The sequence below is a fragment of the Apodemus sylvaticus genome, chromosome 3 (assembly GCF_947179515.1).
Source record: "Apodemus sylvaticus chromosome 3, mApoSyl1.1, whole genome shotgun sequence".
In the NCBI taxonomy this organism is placed as follows: domain Eukaryota; kingdom Metazoa; phylum Chordata; class Mammalia; order Rodentia; family Muridae; genus Apodemus; species Apodemus sylvaticus.
This window is the reverse complement of record NC_067474.1, coordinates 135739537-135757463: the sequence shown is the minus strand read 5'-3', so window position 1 is coordinate 135757463 and position 17927 is coordinate 135739537. Positions and strand designations below refer to the sequence as shown.

At 47.1% G+C, this 17927-nt stretch overlaps 1 protein-coding gene and 1 pseudogene across 3 annotated transcripts in view; both read right to left on the bottom strand.

Moving 5' to 3' along the window:
• Positions 1 to 6211: 6211 nt before the first annotated feature.
• On the bottom strand, positions 6212 to 6638 carry LOC127680085 (60S ribosomal protein L26-like 1; annotated as a pseudogene).
• A 4324-nt stretch (positions 6639 to 10962) lies between these two features.
• The window catches only part of Rims3 (regulating synaptic membrane exocytosis 3), a 40784-nt gene continuing 33819 nt past the window's right edge, over positions 10963 to 17927 (bottom strand). For all 3 annotated transcript variants that reach the window (XM_052177237.1, XM_052177238.1, XM_052177239.1), the window contains one exon: positions 10963 to 16216. In XM_052177237.1, the coding sequence (XP_052033197.1) occupies positions 16004 to 16216 (213 nt within the window). In that variant the 3' untranslated portion in view covers positions 10963 to 16003. The remainder of the gene's footprint in view (positions 16217 to 17927) is intronic.

Here is a 17927-nt window from a genome sequence, read left to right as displayed (position 1 = left end):
CTCCTGGGGGAAGAGATGTTTCCAATGTTCTACCAAATGTCTACTAAAGCTCCAGTCCTTTCAAATGGCTCCTGGCCAGGAATTCCCTGGGAGAAGGGTTTGGAAAGGATAGTAGTCTCCATCTTATACCATAGACTCCTGTCTTCAGACGACATTTTGAAAATACGCATTACAAGGATATAATTACAGAAGATGTAATGTACTTTTTCTGTGTTTTGTTTGGTGTGGCTAGGGTGTGAATAGGGTGTGGCTAGGTAACCCAGACTATCCTTGAACACTAGATCCTCACGCCTCAGTTTCCCGAGTTGCTGAGATTACAATCCCAAGCCACCACACTTAGTTTACTAATTGACATTCCCCGCCCCCCTGCAAATTAGTCTTGAATGTTCTAGAATTCCATGCAATGGTATTTACCCTTTGTGTCTTTCCTTCTGCATGCATGGGTTATTGCTGTTTTGACCCTTCATCCCTGCTGTTGCTTCTACAAGCACAGTAGTGTCCCATGGTTGCCCATCTCGATATGCCACACATGGCTTTCCCATTGCACCTGTGGATAGATGCGACAGTTACACATCTGTTATTTCTTCCAATCCATTACCTGTTCCGCCATAGGTCCTTAAAAATAGTGGTTTCAGTCTTCCTAAAACCACTTAGGAACTCTTAATAGAGTTCCTCATGTTGTAGTGCTCCTCAACCATTAAAAAAAAAAAAAAAAAAAAAAAAAAAGTACGATGTCTGACAGATGACTCCCTCAAAAGGGTCCCACAGATTGAGAGCAGCTGCAGTTCTTTCAGTGAGAGCATTCAGTTTTGTCAGTAGATGGCGCTGCAGAGCCATTGTAGCAGGAAGGAACTTTTTACTCTCCTCTATGCCAGGCAATGCTTGGGCTATCGGATCATGGCTTGCATTAACACCCACAAAATACAACCTTAGCCCAGAGCCGCCTTGAACAGTGCTCCGGTCGGTCGAGCACACTGCGCATCTCAGCTGGTCCTGACATTCGTGACTCCTGTGTGCCTACTCTCAGCTTCTGCTCACCAGCGCCTGGAGGTGTTTCCAATGCCAGGGCTTACACCACTCCATCTGCAAGTAGGTTCATGATTCTTCTGTACTCGGGTGTTTCTTCTACCAAGGCTAGCCTCGGTAGCATAGCAGTCTTCATATATTATCATACATGTTTGCTAGCAGGTTTTTGTCATAGCTTCAGGAAGAGTCCCGCCTTCCCATCTGTTTCTCAAGTACCTTCCCTCAGCTTTAGGATAGTGCTTAGATCATTTTGTTTAAAGTGCTGTAGACTGAACACCGGACCTTGTGCGTGCTAAGCAAGCATTCTACCACTGAAGGACATCAGGTTTTTCCCACTCCGTTTACACCTTCGTAGCTGCTACGATGCTAAACTGGTCTGTTTTTCTTTTGTGATTCATCTTTTCTAGAGACAAGGTCTCATATGTAGCCCAAGCTGGCCATTACTTACCATGATCTCCAACCTCTACTTCGAAGTGTTTGGATTACAGACATGAGCCACTACACCTACTAAACCCATTGTTTGATTTGGTTTAACATTTCCTTGGTAAGTTGGGCAGAGTGAGGGGGTCCCTGACCTCAGGTTAAACTACACATTGAGTTCCAAAATAGCTTGGGTCACAGTAAAAATAGGTCTTTAAAAAAAAAAAAAAAAACTGAGTTAGAACTGGAGAGATGGCTTAGCTGTTAAGAGCACTGACTCTTCTTCCAGTGGTCCTGAGTTGAATTCCCAGCAACCATATGGTGGCTCACAACCATCTAAAATGACATCTGATGCCCTCTTCTGGTGTGTCTGAAGATAGCTACAGGGTACTCATACATAAAATAAATAAATCTTTTTTTAAAACTGAATTAATTATATAATTACTTAGTAAAGTCCGTCTTTGGAATTACTATGTGGTTTCAGTATTTGGACTGAACTCTAACAGACAGTTTAGACGTTTGTATTGTTTCCATTTGGGGCTTTCATGAGTGATAAAGCTGTCTTGGATGTTCTCGCCTTTGGGAAGATATGTTTTCATTATTCCTGATAAACACTGAGGAGCAGAGGTGCTGCATCTGGTGGCGAGAGCGCTTGCTTTGTGGGAGACTGCCAAGCCGGTTCCCATCGTGGCTGCACCATCTGACATTTCTCTCAGAATGATCATTCATTCTAAGCAGAGGTGTAGGCGTGCTGTTCCTTCATGATTGACACTAAGAATCTTCTTCCCTGCTCACCCAGCATTTGTGTAGTTTTGTAACTTGTCTGTTTAAATCTGTTAGCCTGTTTGACTCATCTTGTTTATTTATATTTGGATTTTTGAAACAGGGTTTCTCTACTTAGCTGTCTTGAAACTCACTGTGTAGACCAGGATGGCCTGAAACTCACAGAGATCCACCTGCCTCTGCCTCGGAGTGCTGGGGTCGAATGAGTGTGCCACCAGCCTGGCTTGGACTCGTCTTGTAAAGAACCAATCAATCCTTTCTTTCTTTCTTTCTTTCTTTCTTTCTTTCTTTCTTTCTTTCTTTCTTTCTTTCTTTCTTTCTTTCTTTCTTTCTTCCTTTTCTTTTCTTTTCTTTTCTTTTCTTTTCTTTCTTTCTTTCTTTCTTTCTTTCTTCTTTCTTTCTTCCTTCCTTCCTTCCTTCACCCTTTCTTGCTTTCTTTTTCTTCCTTCCTTCCTTCCCTCCCTCCCTCCCCATCCTTCTTTCTTTCTTTCTTTCTTTCTTTCTTTCTTTCTTTCTTTCTTTCTTTCTTTCTTTCAGACAGGGTCCTGTTATAATAGTCCAGGTTGGCTCAAACTCACTATGTAGCCTAGGCTGGCCTCAAATGTCAAGGTAATCATCCTGATTCAATCTCCCAAGGGCTACAATGACAGGGCTAAGCCACTATGCCTGGTTTCTTAGGAATCTCAATAGTGACTCAGAAAAAGAAAAGAAATCTAACTTTTGTGAAATCCAAAGTGTCTTTTGTCTTTGTCTTTTTTTTTTTTTTTTTTTTTGGTTTTTCAAGACAGGGTTTCTCTGTGTAGTCCTGGCTGTCCTGGAACTCACTCTGTAGACCAGGCTGGCCTCGAACTCAGAAATGCCTCAGGTGACCAGAGGCCACCTGCCTCTGCCTCCCAAGTGCTGGGATTACAGGCGTGCACCACCATGCCTGGCTGTCTTTTGTTTTATAGTCTAAGATGTCTATCATAAAGTTATGAGATCTACCCTTATTTCTCATATAAGTGGTTTTCTTGATTGACGTTTGAGCTCTGCTTTGAGTTAACTTTTCTCCTTGTCTTTCTCTCTTTCAGTGGAATGTTTCACAAATCTGTGTCATCCTTGTACAGGGCCATGTTAATCTCCATGTTATCCCAATTTTCATCTCTGTGCTGCTGAAGCGAGCATGGTTAGGTTAGCTTCTCTACAGTGTTAAGTGAGGAAAGGTTTATATTTTTCCATTCAAATGCAACCCCACCCCCAGGATCTTCTTGGAATTTTTGGATGGTTGCTTCCAGGATACCCCACAGACATCCAAATCTGAAGATTCTGATGTTCTTTATATAAAATGACAAGGTATTTGCACGTATCCTCCACACAGCCTCCTGTTTATCTTTATTTACTTAACACAACGTAGATGCTAGAAAAGAAGTAACTATACTGTATTATTTACAGGATAATGACTATGAATAAAAAGTTTCTATGTGCAGTGGAGATAGAAATTTTAAAAAATACTTTTAACCCATGACTGGCTACCTCTGGCTAAAGAAGTCATAGATCTAGTGATCCAACTTCTCACATTTGCAGTCCTCTCATTGGGAGAAAAAGGGAACATGAAGTACTTGGTAACTGTGGTGGTTTCAATAGGCGTGGCCCAGGGAATGGCACTATTTGGAGGTGTGGCCTTGTTGGAGGAAATGTGTCACTGGGTGTAGGCTTTAAAACCCACATCACAGGTGCCAGGAAGCCAGTCTTCTCCTAGTTGCCTTCAGAAGAAGATGTAGAACTGTCAGCTCCTGATGCGCCACGCCTGCCTGGATGCTCCTGCCTTGATGATAATGTACTGAAGCTCTACATCTGGAAGCCAGCCCCAATTAAATGTTGTCTTTATAAGAGTTGTCTTAGTCATGGTAACAGTTCACAGTAATAGAAACCCTAAGACAGTAACTTTGTCAAAATGAATTGATCTTATATATATTTCTTCACTCTTGCACTAATCCCTGTATCTGTTATTTTTTTTACTGTTCCTTTTTTGTTTGTTTTTATTAGATATTTTCTTTATTTCCATTCCGAATGTTATCCCTTTTCTTCATTTCCCCTCTGAAAACCCCCTCTCCCATCCCTTCTCCCCTGCTCACCAACCCGCCCATTCCCACTTCCTTGTCCTGGCATTCCCCTACCCTGGGGCACGGAGCCTCTCCTCTCATTGATGTCCAACAAGACCATCCTCTGCTACACATGCAGAGCCACGGGTCCCTCCATGTGTGTTCTTTGGTTGGTGGTTTAGTCCCTGGGAGCTCTGGGGGTACTTGGTGGTTCATATTGTTGTTCCTCCTATGGCGCTGAAAACCCCTTTAGCTCCTTGGGTCCTTTCTCTAGCTCCTCCATTGGGAACCTTGTGCTCAGTCCAATGGTTGGCTATGAGCCTCCACTTCCGTATTTGTCAGGCTCTGGCAGAGCCTCTTAGGAGACAGCTATATCAGGCTCCTGTCAGCAAGTGCTTGTTGGCATTTACAATAGTGTTTGGGTTTGGAACTGTATATGGGATGGATTCCCAGGTGAGGCAGTCTCTGGATGGCCCTTCCTTCAATCTCTGCTCCACACTTTGTCTCTTTATCTCCTCCCATGGGTATTTTGATCCTACTTCTAAGAAGGACCAAAGTATTCACACTTTGGTCTTCCTTCTTCTTGAGCTTCATGTGGTCTGTGAATTATATCTTGGGTATTCTGAGCTTCTGGGATAATATCCACTTATCAGTGAGTACATACCATGTGTGTTCTTTTGTGCTTGGGTTAACTCACTCAGGATGATATTTTCTAGTTCCACCTATTTGCCTAAGAATTTCATGAATTCATTGCTTTTAATAGCTGAGGAGTATTCCATTGTGTAAATGTACCACAATTTCTGTATCCATTCCTCTGTTGAAGGACATCTGGGCTCTTTCTAACTTCTAGCTATGAACATAGTGGAGGATGTGTCCTTATTACGTGTTGGAGAATCCTCTGGGTATATGCCCAGGGGTAGTATAGCTGGGTCCACAGGTAGTACTATGACCAGTTTTCTGAGGAACCTCCAAACTGATTTCCAGAGTGGTTGTAGCAGCTAACAATCCTACCTGTATCTGTTCTTAGAACACTGTTTCTACCTTGCAGTAATCAGGAAGTGTGAGAACTATCTTCGTTACTATTCATTTAGTGTGAAAAGACAACTATGAGGGGGCTGAAGAAACAGGTCAGTGTTTAAGAGCACTGGTTGGCTGTTCACACTCTTCTGTCACTCCAGTCCTACAGATATGACACTCTTCTAGCCTCCTTGGGTGCTGCAAGCAAATGATGCACTGACACACACCCAGGCAAAACACTCACACACATTTACAACAAAAACCAGAAACATGCAGGAGGGAAGGATTTACATTGGTTTCTGGATGAAGCCTGTAAAGTCAGTCCATCACAGGAGTTGACAAGGCAGTGTGTTGGCCCTGAAGTGGGGGTGGGCGTGTGGAGAGTGGGTTGGCAATTGGTTGTTATATAGTTTTGATTAGGAAACAGCTTGACAGAAACTGGTTGAATGCAACACAACCCCCACAACCTCCAAAACATGACCACCAGCTGAGGACCAAGTATCCCAACCAACACGTGAGCCTATAGGGAACTTTTAATCCTCAAAACATAATTTCTCCTGGGTCCAAGAGATGCCTCAGATGCCACCCAAGCCTGGTATCCAAGTGAGACCCCCCCATAGCCTATGTAAAGTTAGGAGGAGAGAGCCAACTCTACAAGGCCTTCCTCTGCTCAACATATGTGCTGTAGCATGAGGACCCACCTATCATACACACAAATACATTTAATTCAGAAGAGAATTTCTCCTAAGTGCATTCTTTTTAAAAATTATTCAAGATCCTTTGCACTTTCTATTTCTATAAACATCCTCCTGGGGTTTCTTCCTTCCTTCCTTCCTTTCTCTTTCCTTAAGCAGTCTTTAATGAAAATCCTGTATGCAATGCCTCTACTTCTGCATCTTCTCCATCATTTCTTCCCTGTATTTGCCCTTCTCCTGTCCTACTTGTCAGGACTTGGCTTTCCTCTCCAGGATCTTTTTTCGGTCCATGTCCAGTGTTAGCCTGTTGACGCCCACCTTGCTGGGTGGATGCCCACATGCACAGTGTGCCATTAGCCTTCTGATGCTGGACTTGTTCAACATACATGACCTATTTCTTCCTGCACACTTAGGCCACTTTGCCATCTGCTGGCCTTTGTAGTGTCCTCGAACAACTTGAACTTCAGCATCCTTTCAAACGGGCCGGACGTTATACCTGTCTCAGCTCTTTGGGAAGAGGGGAAGACAAGATCTTCCTCCGAATGTAGGACAGTACACTGAAATACCGTCTGAGATTCTTATTTTGGTCAGAAGTCTTGAAGGGATTGGATTTCATTCTGGTGGCTGCAATCTCCCTCCTGGGATTTCTATCCAAAGTACACCAGATCTAGAGACCAAATTCTTTGAGGACAATTGACTTCATTTAAAAAAAAAAGATTTCATTTTGGGGACTGGAGAGATGGCTCAGTGGTTAAAAGCACTTGTTGCTTTTGCAAAGGACCTGGGTTCAATTCCCATCACCCACATACTGGCTCACAACCACCTGTGCTCCAGTTTCAAGGGATCCAGCAGGCATACACAGTGCGCACAAATGACACACATGCCAACAAAACATTCATATATACAAAGTAAATAAATAATTTTTTAAAAGATTCATTTATTTTTATTTTATGTATGGGTGTTTTACCTGCATGTCATTTATGTGCACCATGTGTGTACAATGAGCACAGAGGTCATAGAGGTTATTTGATCCCCTAGGACTGGAGTTACAGATGGTTATGAGCCACCACATGCATGCTGGGAATCAAACTCAAGACCTCTGGTAGAGCAGTAAGTGTTCTTAAGTGCTGAGTCATCTCTCCCTATGTTTTTAAACTCTATTATAAACACTTTGTGACTGTTGTATATGCGTTGTGTGTGTGGGGGCACACAAATGTGCCCTGGTGCATGTAGGGAAGTCAGAGGACTCTTCTTCCACTTTTCCTAGTGTGCTGATTAGGTTCTCATTAGCTTGACACAAACCAGTCCCCCGGGAGGAGGGAACCTCAGCTGAGGAACTGAGTATCTTTTATTGTCTTAATTGACTAGGGTTGCTGGTACAACGTGTACTAGAAGTAGTTGGGGACAGACATTCTTTTATTTCTATTCCTGAACTTAGGGAGAGGCATCTAGTTTATGTATCATGTCTTCTAGTGTGGTAGGTTTGTTTTGCTTTGGTTTTTGTCTTCATTACTGTATTAGTGCTATGAGGGACAGCATTGTCACAGCAACCCATAAAGTAGGTGTGGCTGGAGCAGCTGCTGAGAGCTCCCAGCTGAGAGACACACAGAGATCAAGAGACAGAAGAAACGAAAGTGAGACAGACAGACATACAAGACAGAGGCAGATAGGTGCATATCAGGTGTCTTCCTTTAAATTGTTTTTGAAATATTCTTAAATCGGGTGGTGGTGGTGCACGCCTGTAATCCCAGCACTCTGGGAGGCAGAGGCAGGTGGATTTCTGAGTTCGAGGCCAGCCTGGTCTACAGAGTGGGCTTTTGAAAACTCAATGCTGTGGGCAGTGGTAGTGCACGCCTTTAATCCCAGCACTTGGGAGGCAGAGGCAGGCAGATTTCTGAGTTGGAGGCCAGACTCATGTGTTTGAATGCTTGGCCCATAGAGGGTGGCACTGTTATAAGGTGTGGCCCTGATGGAGGAAGTGTGTCACTGTTAGGGCTTCAAGATCCTTTATTCTCAAGCTATGTCCAGTGTAGCTCACCATTTCCTTGGCCACCTGTGGATCAAGATGTAGAACTCTCAGCTCCCCCAGCACATGTCTGCCTGCACGCTGCCATGATGATAATGGACTAAAGTTGTGAAACTGTAAGCCAACCTCAATGAAATGTTTTCCTTTAGAAGAGTTGCCATGGTCATGGTGTCTCTTTACAGCAATAAAACCCTAAGACAGTCTTTAACACTTCACATTTTTACAAATGTATTCCATGAGTTTAAGGACATTCCTTTGTTCCTAATTTTGAGATTTAAAAATATATATATATCATAAATGAGCTTTGAATTGTTGAATTATTTGTGTGTGTACATGCATATGTAGGCATACTTATGCATGTGTCTGAGTGCACACATGGAGCCCAGAGCTGCATATCAGGTGTCTTCCTTTAAATTGTATTCTTAAGCCGGGCAGTGGTGGCGCACGCCTGTAATCCCAGCACTCTGGGAGGCAGAGGCAGGCAGATTTCTGAGTTCAAGGCCAGCCTGGTCTACAGAGTAAGCTCCAGGACAGCCAGGGCTACACAGAGAAATCCTGTCTCAAAAAAAAAAAAAAAAAAAAAAACCAAAATCCAAAAAAAAAAAAAAAAGAAAAAGAAAAAAGAAAAAAGAAAAAAAATATTAAATTTTATGGGAATGAGTGTTTTGCCTGCATGTTTTATTGTATACTACATGCAAGCAGTGACCACAGAGGCCAGAAGAGGGTGTTAAATAAACCCCTGAAACTGGAGTTGCAGATGGCTGTGAATGGTGGGTGCTGGGAATCAAACCCCTATCCTTTGGAAGAACAGCCTGTGCTCTTAGTCAGGGACTCATCTCTCAATCTCCAGTCACTATATAATTTGGAGATGGGTATCTCAGTGAATCTGGAGCTTACCAATTTGACTAGGCTGACTGGCCAGAGACCCCCGGGGTTCCCGTCTCCTTCCACCAGCTGTGAGGTTACAGTCATACACCACCACACAAAGCTTTATCCGTGGGCGCTGAGGCTTGCAACTGAGCCATCTCTGCAGCCCCAAATTCTCTTTATGTCCCTACTGAAATTATACAGTGTTTTCTTACTTACCCAGATGTAGTGGTTTCAATAGGCTTGGCCCCCCCCATAGACCCACATATTTAAATGCTTAGCCCACAGGGAGTGGCACTATTAGGAAGTGTGGCCTTGTTAGAGGCAGTGTGTCACTGTGGGGATGGCTTTGAGGTTTCCTATGCTTAACCTCCACCCAGTGCAGAATTAGAGTCTCCTTCTGCTGTCTGCAGGTCAAGATGTAGAACTTTCAGCTCCTTCTTCAGCACCAAGTCTGAACACTGCCATGCTTCCCGCCGTGATGAAAACGGACTAAACCTCTCAAACTGTAAGCCAGCCCCAATGAAAGTTTTCCTGTATAAGAGTTGCTGTGGTCATGGTGCCTCTTCACAGCAACAGAAGCCCTAACACACCAGCTGTTCTTCGTTCCTTTGTCTTTTTTTTTCCCCTTCCTTCTGGCTCCTGAACTTTAGTAATGGACCCTGTCTCTACTGGACATTTTTATTAACTGGTTGTTGAATGTTTTACTATTTTCTAACTAGTGTTTATGCATCTTTAATAACAGTCTACCTCCAATGACATCCTACAAGTATAATACTCAAAGCCTGCACAGTGCATTCCACTTTCTTATCCTATTCCTTGTTCTTCTAAATCACAAGTTTTCTGCTCCATAAATGGTATCAGCTTTTTTTTTTCATGTTGAGGATCAAACTCAGGGACTGGCATGCATAGGACACAAGCCTTCCAACCACATCTGTAGCTACACACACAGCCCCTTTAAATGAACGTTATTTCCTTCTTGAGACAGAGTCTCACTATATATCCCCGTAAGACCTAGATTTTCTATGTAAAACAGGCTGACCTCAAACTCAAAGAGATTTACCTGCTTCTGCTTCTCCAATGCTGGGGTTACATGCATGTGCCACTACATCCAGAAAATATATAGTTTAAAATTTTAAGTGTATATGTGTGCCTGTCTATATGTATACTGTGTATATGGGCTGGTGAAGGCCAGAAGAGGGCATCAGAACTCCTGGAATTGGAATTAAAAGCCGTTGTGAGCTGCCCAGTATGCGAGCGGAGAACTGAATGTTGGTCCCCTGGAAGAGCACTAAGTACTCCCAACCAATGAACCGTCATCTCTCAAGCCCCGCTTTACCTTTTTGATGTATGAAGATTATCAAATTTAAAAAGTCTTCTTCTGCTTGCTAGGTTTTTCTTTTAAATTACAAGTAGGATAAAACCTTATGTCTTTTCTGCATTAGGATAAATACATTTTCTTCTTTAATCAATTAATGTAGTAAATTGCAAAGATGAATTTTTGTAATAATAATAAAACATCTTGCGTGCCGTGATAAACACTGCTTAATTATGTCTTATTACGTTTTAGTAATTGTGGGAATTCATAGTTTGTATTTAGAATTTTCTCATCTTTTGGAGGCAGGGGAGGGCCTCTGATCACGCAGAGGCCCCTGATTACTGCAAGCCCCAGCTCCAGAGCTTGACTGCTGCTCACTGTTTCTGTAAGGGTGCCTGGACTTGGCCTTTGCCTTGCCCCTCCTGTCCCCTCTAGTTGGGTGTGCCTTGTAGAGTCTGTGGACCTAAAAAGCAAGAGTCCCTGGGGGAACCACACTAGAAAGCCAACAGGCCAGTGTGATTCCATCATGGCTCAGGAATGCTGCTGTGGCAACCAAGCTCCCCAGGCAGGGTCAGGGTCAGGGTCAGGGTCAGGGTCAGGGTCAGGGGGCTGGCATTGTCAGTGTTCATACCTCTTTCCCACCTCTCAAGCAACCCAGCCAGCATCTCCCTTCCCTTTTTAATTACTCAGAACTCTTCTCTTGGAATGAAGACCATCCTCAGAAAGCCATACATAAGACCAATTTCAAATGGACTTTATTTTTTTTTTCTGCCCAAATACTGTACATGCAGAAGCCATGTGAAGAATTTTCTCCTTGGGGGATGGGCAAGGACATCACATGAGGCAGCCAGTATTCCCTCCCAGCTGTCCACCTGCCACCCAGGAGCCGCGGGTTGGAAAGATGCTGCGGAGAGCGCAAATAGAAAAGGCTAATTGCTTCTTATCTACACAGTGTGCTTGTCAGTCCCTAACGGGCACCCCCCCCCCATCTCTCTCACTTTCTTTGCAGGATGCATTTGGAAATTCTAAAAAAGGGGTTCCTGCCTTCTGTGAGTTCGCATTGCTTTAGGAGCTGCTAGAAGTCTCAGGTCTGCTTTCCCTGAGGAAGCAGCCACTTTGCCTTCTGAGAGAAAGTTTGGGAGAAGAAATTTGGGAAGAAGTGGTTTTATAAAGCCAAATACTTAGAAGGACATTCCCTCTCTCATCCCATCAGAGAGAATTCCTTTAGAAGGCTCGAGTGTCCACTCTTCCTGGATGTCATCTGGAAGCAGAATGACGGATGCCCCAGCCTGTCTGCTGGTGGGGACCTGGACCTACTCAGGAGCCAGCCTAGGTGGTGACATTACGGCACCTTGGAAACTGTCCACCGTAGACAACCCTTGGTTATTTCTTGCCAAGATCAGAGAGAGTGGTAGAAGGAGGGCAAACCACAAAGAGGTGAAGCCACATCTGGGCTTTTCAGGAGCAGCATCTGGGCATGGGCCAAATGAACACCGGCTCCCAGCATGGGGGCCCAGGGGATGAAACTGGCCCCTCACCACCTCACAATTCCAAGCCATACACTTAGAAAGCCTGGAGAACCATGGAACAACCAGCGAGTGCTCTGGTTTTCACAGGTGAGGACACTGAGGCCCAGTAAGATAGCTCATACACGGTCACAGTTTCTGGCAAAAAGAAAAAAAAATAAGAAAAAAAATAGTACAGAACAGCCATCCCTGTCCAGGTCATTGGCTAATGGGGCAGATGCTCAGTTGTCCCTAGAATTCTCAGGCCCAGGGACCCTTCCTGGCATCTATATAGACTTCCTTGCAGGTCCAAGGCCCTGTCCTTACTGGCGAGTGTCCAGCCAGAGCTGGTTTCTCCAAAGCAGCAACACAGGCTTTTCAAGGAGCACTTGCTAGGACAGACAGGGAGGAGATAAGGTCTCTGGCCTCTACGGCTTCTCTTATAGGCACAGCCATGCTGGGCCCACAGAAGCCCATGCTCAGGGTTGGGGGAGGGGAGTTGCTTTGCTACATGGAAAGATTAAGCCCTTTGTCAGAGAACAAGGCCCCTCCCTTGGGCACGCCACCATCTGAGCTGTGTTCGGTCTAGCTGCACCGACAGAGCTGCCCACGGAGGCCCAGTCGCTCTCTTTGGCATTGCTGATGTTGCTCCGAGATGCTCAGGCACTCTCCAAATGACCCTTTCCCAGCCAGGCCAGGCTGACAGGATGGGGCTCCCCTGCTCTCTGATGGTGGTTGATCTCCCGAGCCTCTTCTGAACTCTTCTGACCGGGGCTAGAAGCAGACTGGAGGGAGAAGGCAGGGACGGAGTCTGGATCTCCACCTCCTCTCTGACCCTCCATCAGAAGACGACGAAGGAGAGGGGGTGTGTCCAAAAGAACGTCTGTATGTGTCAGAACATTAGAGACAACAACTGAGGGGTGGGAGAGAGAGGGGGTGGCAGGAGAGCAGGCCTCTTCTTGTCCACTGCCCCGTGGCCCCTACAGAAATGCTGCTGGACAAGCTTCAGGCCACAACATGAAGTACCACATCTCCCCACCCAGTGGAGAGCAACCTCGGGCAAAGGAAGCGACTTCGTAACAGTTTGCACAGTGCTGGAAGCAATCGGAGAAACACAGAAGAGCAGCCCTGCGAGGGCCAAGGACGATGGAGAACGTGAGGTATCAGGAGCTCTGGGTATGCCAGGGTTCCTGGGAACACAGTTGAGGATTGTGCTACATTTCATTTTCAAAGAAATGCCCTGGGAGGGCTCAGGTGTCTTTAAAACAAAAACAAAAACAAAAACAAAAACAAAAACAAAAACAAAAACAAAAACAGAGACTTCTGGTCTCTCCCAGGCTGGCAGTAAAGGACGAGCTGGCATGCTTCCCTGGTTGGGGGTTGAGGCCCTGGGAGAGTTATCTTGACCCCAGTGGTCCAGGCACCGAGTCCCGTGGGCAGAACCATCCAGGCACCACCATCCCTGCCTCTGGAGCCTCCCTCAGCCCTGCCTCCACCCCAGAGCATGCTGCCATTGCCCGGGACCTGCTGAAGAGGTGATGTTCAGAGGCAGGATGAGAGCGCCTTTGGAGCAGGTCCTTCCCCAAAGGATCAAATGTCCCTGTCAAACCAAGACTTGGCCCATTTCCTAGAGAACGCTTCCTGTCAGAGTCCCATCTCTGCTTTCCTTGTAGGAAGGGGATCTGTTAAAAAGTGGGACAGGCTGGACAGGGCAGAAATGCAGAGACATGCTCTGAGTCATTTATCACTGCCCCTGCCCACAGCCCAGCATCAGTGCAGGGCCACTCTGTCCCAGTCACGTCACCGATGGATCTAGCCTGCTTAGAGGAGATGGGATGACCAAATCCCACTCCTGCAACCACTGACACCTGGATCAAGGGGTTATGTGAGGTGGCCTGTTGGTAAGGGAACTCACAAGGACCCAGTTATTTCCTGACCCAATGTCCTTTCCTCAAAGGGCAGATCACTCCCATCCCAGGCAAGAGTCACACTTGGGCACACCTGCTTCTGGGATGGCATCCCAATGGAGCCCCGAATCCAGTGTGCTGAGAAACAGAGCTTTAAACCCAGCCTCCCTGTCACGGGTACACACTAGCCTTACACAACCCACATGGCTGAGCAATCTCTAGAAGAGATTACTCAGTGTTAAAGAGTGAATTCCCCAAAATCAACTGGGGAGGGGATTATCTTCCAGGGAGGTGGACAGCCAAGTCCCCATCTCTTAGGTAGTTTACAGCCTCAGACTGTAGGCAGGTCAGCATGAGGTCCCAGCATATCAGTCCCTCCTCTGGCTAGAGCATCCCTGTGCTGACCCTTCTAAGAGGCTGGGGACACTCTCTGCTGCCACAGCTCCCACTTCTGGGAGTGACTCAACGCCACGTCCACAAAGGTCTGTGTTGTCAGTGGCTCACTGACACTCTTCCACTCCAAAAGGTTTTCACACCTTCCAGTGACTGCTTTAAAGGCGCACACACCTCAAGTAAGACAAAAACAGCCTTTTGCAAGCGAGTTTCCTCCTTGCCCCCCAACCCATTAAGGCTTGGAAGCCAAGAGCACTTTGCCCCATATCTAGCGATACAGGAGGTGCATATACACTCCCCAGCCAGAAAGGCTGGCAAGGGAACTGGCCCCCAGCGCCCCTGCCTGCACAGACACATCCTCAGTCTGCTCAGTATTCTCCTCCTCACCCCAGTTTACATGAGGGGCTTCTTCACTGCCTTCCTTTGAAAGTGAGTGCAGGACTCTTGACCACAGGGAGGCCCTTTAGGCTGGGACAGCTTTGTGCACCCTAGTTTTTGTACAAATGGGATTCACACACAGGCCAAGGTTTCTTCAGCCCTCCCTGCCTAGGCACTTATGCTAGAGGCATGGGCTAGGAGAGAGGCACAAAGAGTCTTTCCCATCCCCTACCTGCCTCCTTCCTCCTACTATACATGGACTAGGTCTGTTTTGCCATCTCCCAGGCAGCCTCCAATTCTACCCTATAGCTAAGGAGGGGAGGAACAGATGCAGCATTCTAGAGCCAGCCTTTAGTAAGCACAACAGCCATCTTGGGATGCGGCCCAGGCACTAGTCCCTCCGACCGGGTTTTCAGTGGGTGGGAGGAGCCCCAGCCAGACAAGGGAAGGGGTAATAAAGCAGAGGCAGCTGGGATGCCTAGTACAGGCCACTGCCTAGAGCAGGGGCCCACTCCTGAAAGTCAGGGAGGTGGAGGGGTGAGTATTGCTGGCACAGAGCTGGTGACTGAGGCACCCTGGAGTACAGAGCCAGGCTGCCCACAGAGCTAGGGAGCTGGAATCCTGGTGTGTCAGAACTCCAGATAGGGTCTGGTGTCTAAGGATGAGCAAAGAAAGCAGAACCCTGAAAGAACAGCTTCATGCAGTGAATTCCAGGCCAGACAGGTTTCCTGACAGTAGCTCAAAACAAATGAACCTTAGCCCTCTTTCCTCCATTAGCAAGTAGCCCCACCCACGGCACCTCTGACCAAGCAGTTCCTTCAGGAATGACCTCAAAGGGGACAGGGCTACCCTTGATGCCTGAGAAGGCCAGCTACTCCTGGGTCCACTGGGAGCTCCTTTGGCATTTTAGAACACTCCAGGGGAAGAGAGACCCCAGTACATCCTCTAGTGTGTCTGGCCAGCTCCTCCCCAGACACCCTCTATCCTGGGGCCCCGGCTAGGGCACGGAGTGAGCATGCTACATGCTGTGGAGTGCATTCAATGGGGTGACCACCAGCATGGCCGTGGTAGGGAGGAGAGATGTAGATTCCTAGACGGAACCAGGTGTGGTCAGCTGCAATGGATGCTACATTCCTCAAAAGAGCAGCAATGCTGGGAGAGGCAAAGAAAAAGACAGGACAGAAAAGCAAGTGGAGACCATAAGACAACAAGGCAGGGACTAAGTGAGGCCCACCAGTGGCCACGTCCCCTACTTCCACCCCTGGAGACTCCATGGGCCAAGGGTCCGTACGATGCTCCTTTGGGTTCTTTCCAGCGAGATACAGAGATGTGGACTTAATAGTCCATATGATCACTAGGACTGATTGTACACAGACAAACGGACAGATATGTGGACACACACACACACAGACGCACGGACACACACTACAGTCTCCACTGCCAGCTGGGACAAGCCCAGTGGCCAACAAGCATGCAGCAGGGTAGGGGATCCAGAAGGACATGGAGAGTATGTACAGGGGGTGGGGGATGGGGCCAGCAGGTTCCCATTCCCCAAGAGCCCCTGGCCTCTTGTCCTCATCGAGGTCCTTAGGAGCACGAGGGGCTGGTGGCACTCTCCAAAGAGGACTGAGACAGGCGCCTGGTGAGGGATCCGAGTGTGGAGTCGGCCACAGAGGATGTGGGGAAGAGTTTGTACCAGCCAGTGACTGCGGCGCTCAGGTCCAGCTCGTCCAGCATGATCTGGGCCATTCCCATGAAGCACTTGTGGTCCATACGGCCGTAGTCTCCCCAGACGATCACCTGGCAGCAGCGGGAGGAAGAGGGAGGCACTGAACCTCCAGGACTGGGCAGTGGGCCCAGGAACCTATCAGCTTCACCAGGGCACAGATGGGAGAGTCAGAATGAAAAATGATGTGGGCATGTACTTTCTGAGTGCCTGGGACATGGCAGGCTATAGCATATGGGGGCCATGCATTGTCTGAACTGTTGTAATAAGTCTCTTTTTCTCCTGCAGCCCAGAAGATCTAATTAACCAATACAATGCCCCACAGTGATCTCGGATTAAATCCTGGATGGATCTGGTTCCACTCCTCTCAACACCCCGGTAGCAGCTCGCTGCACGAGCCCAGGGCCTGGGTCACACTGCAGCCCTGCTGTGGGCCTTAATAAGCCCCTGGCCTGGCCCTGACTGTCTCCATCTGGAACTCAAGGAGGAAGCAATTACGTCAATGATTTTTCAAATTTGTTTTTAAAAACAGGCATCTGATATTGGGCTTCTGCCCCAGAATCCTAGAGTTCTGCACTTTTTTGGTTTGTAACACCATGGGCCCTTACAACAGAACTGTCACAACTCAAGAGGAGCAACTAGCTCCTCTGAGTGGGGCTAGCTGGATGACTGGGAACATCGAGATGGATTCCTGAGGGGGATTATGGGATTCCAGGCTCTTCCTTTGCTTCCCAAGTGCCCTGAAGTGAGCAGATTCCTCCACAGCCCTAACTGACAGTGGACCTGAGTCTCCAAAGCTCAGCCAGAATAACCTTTTCTCTTTCTCAGGTGTCTGTTACAAATGAAAGACAAGCTGGTCATCAGACAAGGCCGGCCAACAGCAGGCCCACTCTCGGTTTTAACTTAGTGAATGGCTGCCCATATGCAAACTCTAAAAATTTTTTTAAATTTGTGCGTGCATACATACACCTGAGTGAAGGTGTCCCCACCCCAGAGGCCAGAGGCACCTCTCCTCCTGGAGCTAGAGTTGGAGGCAGTTGTGAGGCACCCAACATGGATAATAGATGCAGTCTTCTACAAGGGTAGCATATGTTCTTAACCTCCAAGTCATCTCTTCTCCACACACACAGGAATTTGAACTCAGGACCAAGCAAAAAACAACATGTAGGCCTACATGAGCTCAGGTTCATCTACAGAAGGGATGAGGCAACCCTTCCCCCGCATCAGGAAGACCCACCAACAGTGTGTCACGTCAAGGAGCTGGGCTGAGTCACCTGAACGTGGACTCATCTAGTCCCCCAACTGAACAGTCATTTCATCCTTCCGAGACCCTGCCTGCTTATCTGCAAACTGGGGAAGCCATACCTCCCTCCTTAGGAACCTTTCTGAGGAAGACAGGAATCATTCTAGAAAGTACTGAGCCACACCCAGCCCCCAGGGAGGTAGAGAGCACTGGTGGGAAGGTGGATGCAGCCTGGTTTCCTGCCCCGCTCTGAGAAGTGGAGAGCTATTTTGTCATGCTCAGAACCCTATGAACTGGTGGGGGACAAAAGCATGCTGTGAAAAATAAAATAGAGGGGAAAAAGAAAAGGGAGAGAGGAAGTGGGAGAGAAGGAGGGAAAGGGGCTGGCCAGATGCTCAGGAGGGCTTGCCACAGAAGCCGCAGGACCTGGTTCAATCCCTGGAATCCACATCAAGGTGAAAGGAGAGAACGGACTGCACGGTAAATATGTAACCCCCACACGTGTGTACCCCCCCCCCAACGATAAAGAGCATATACATTAA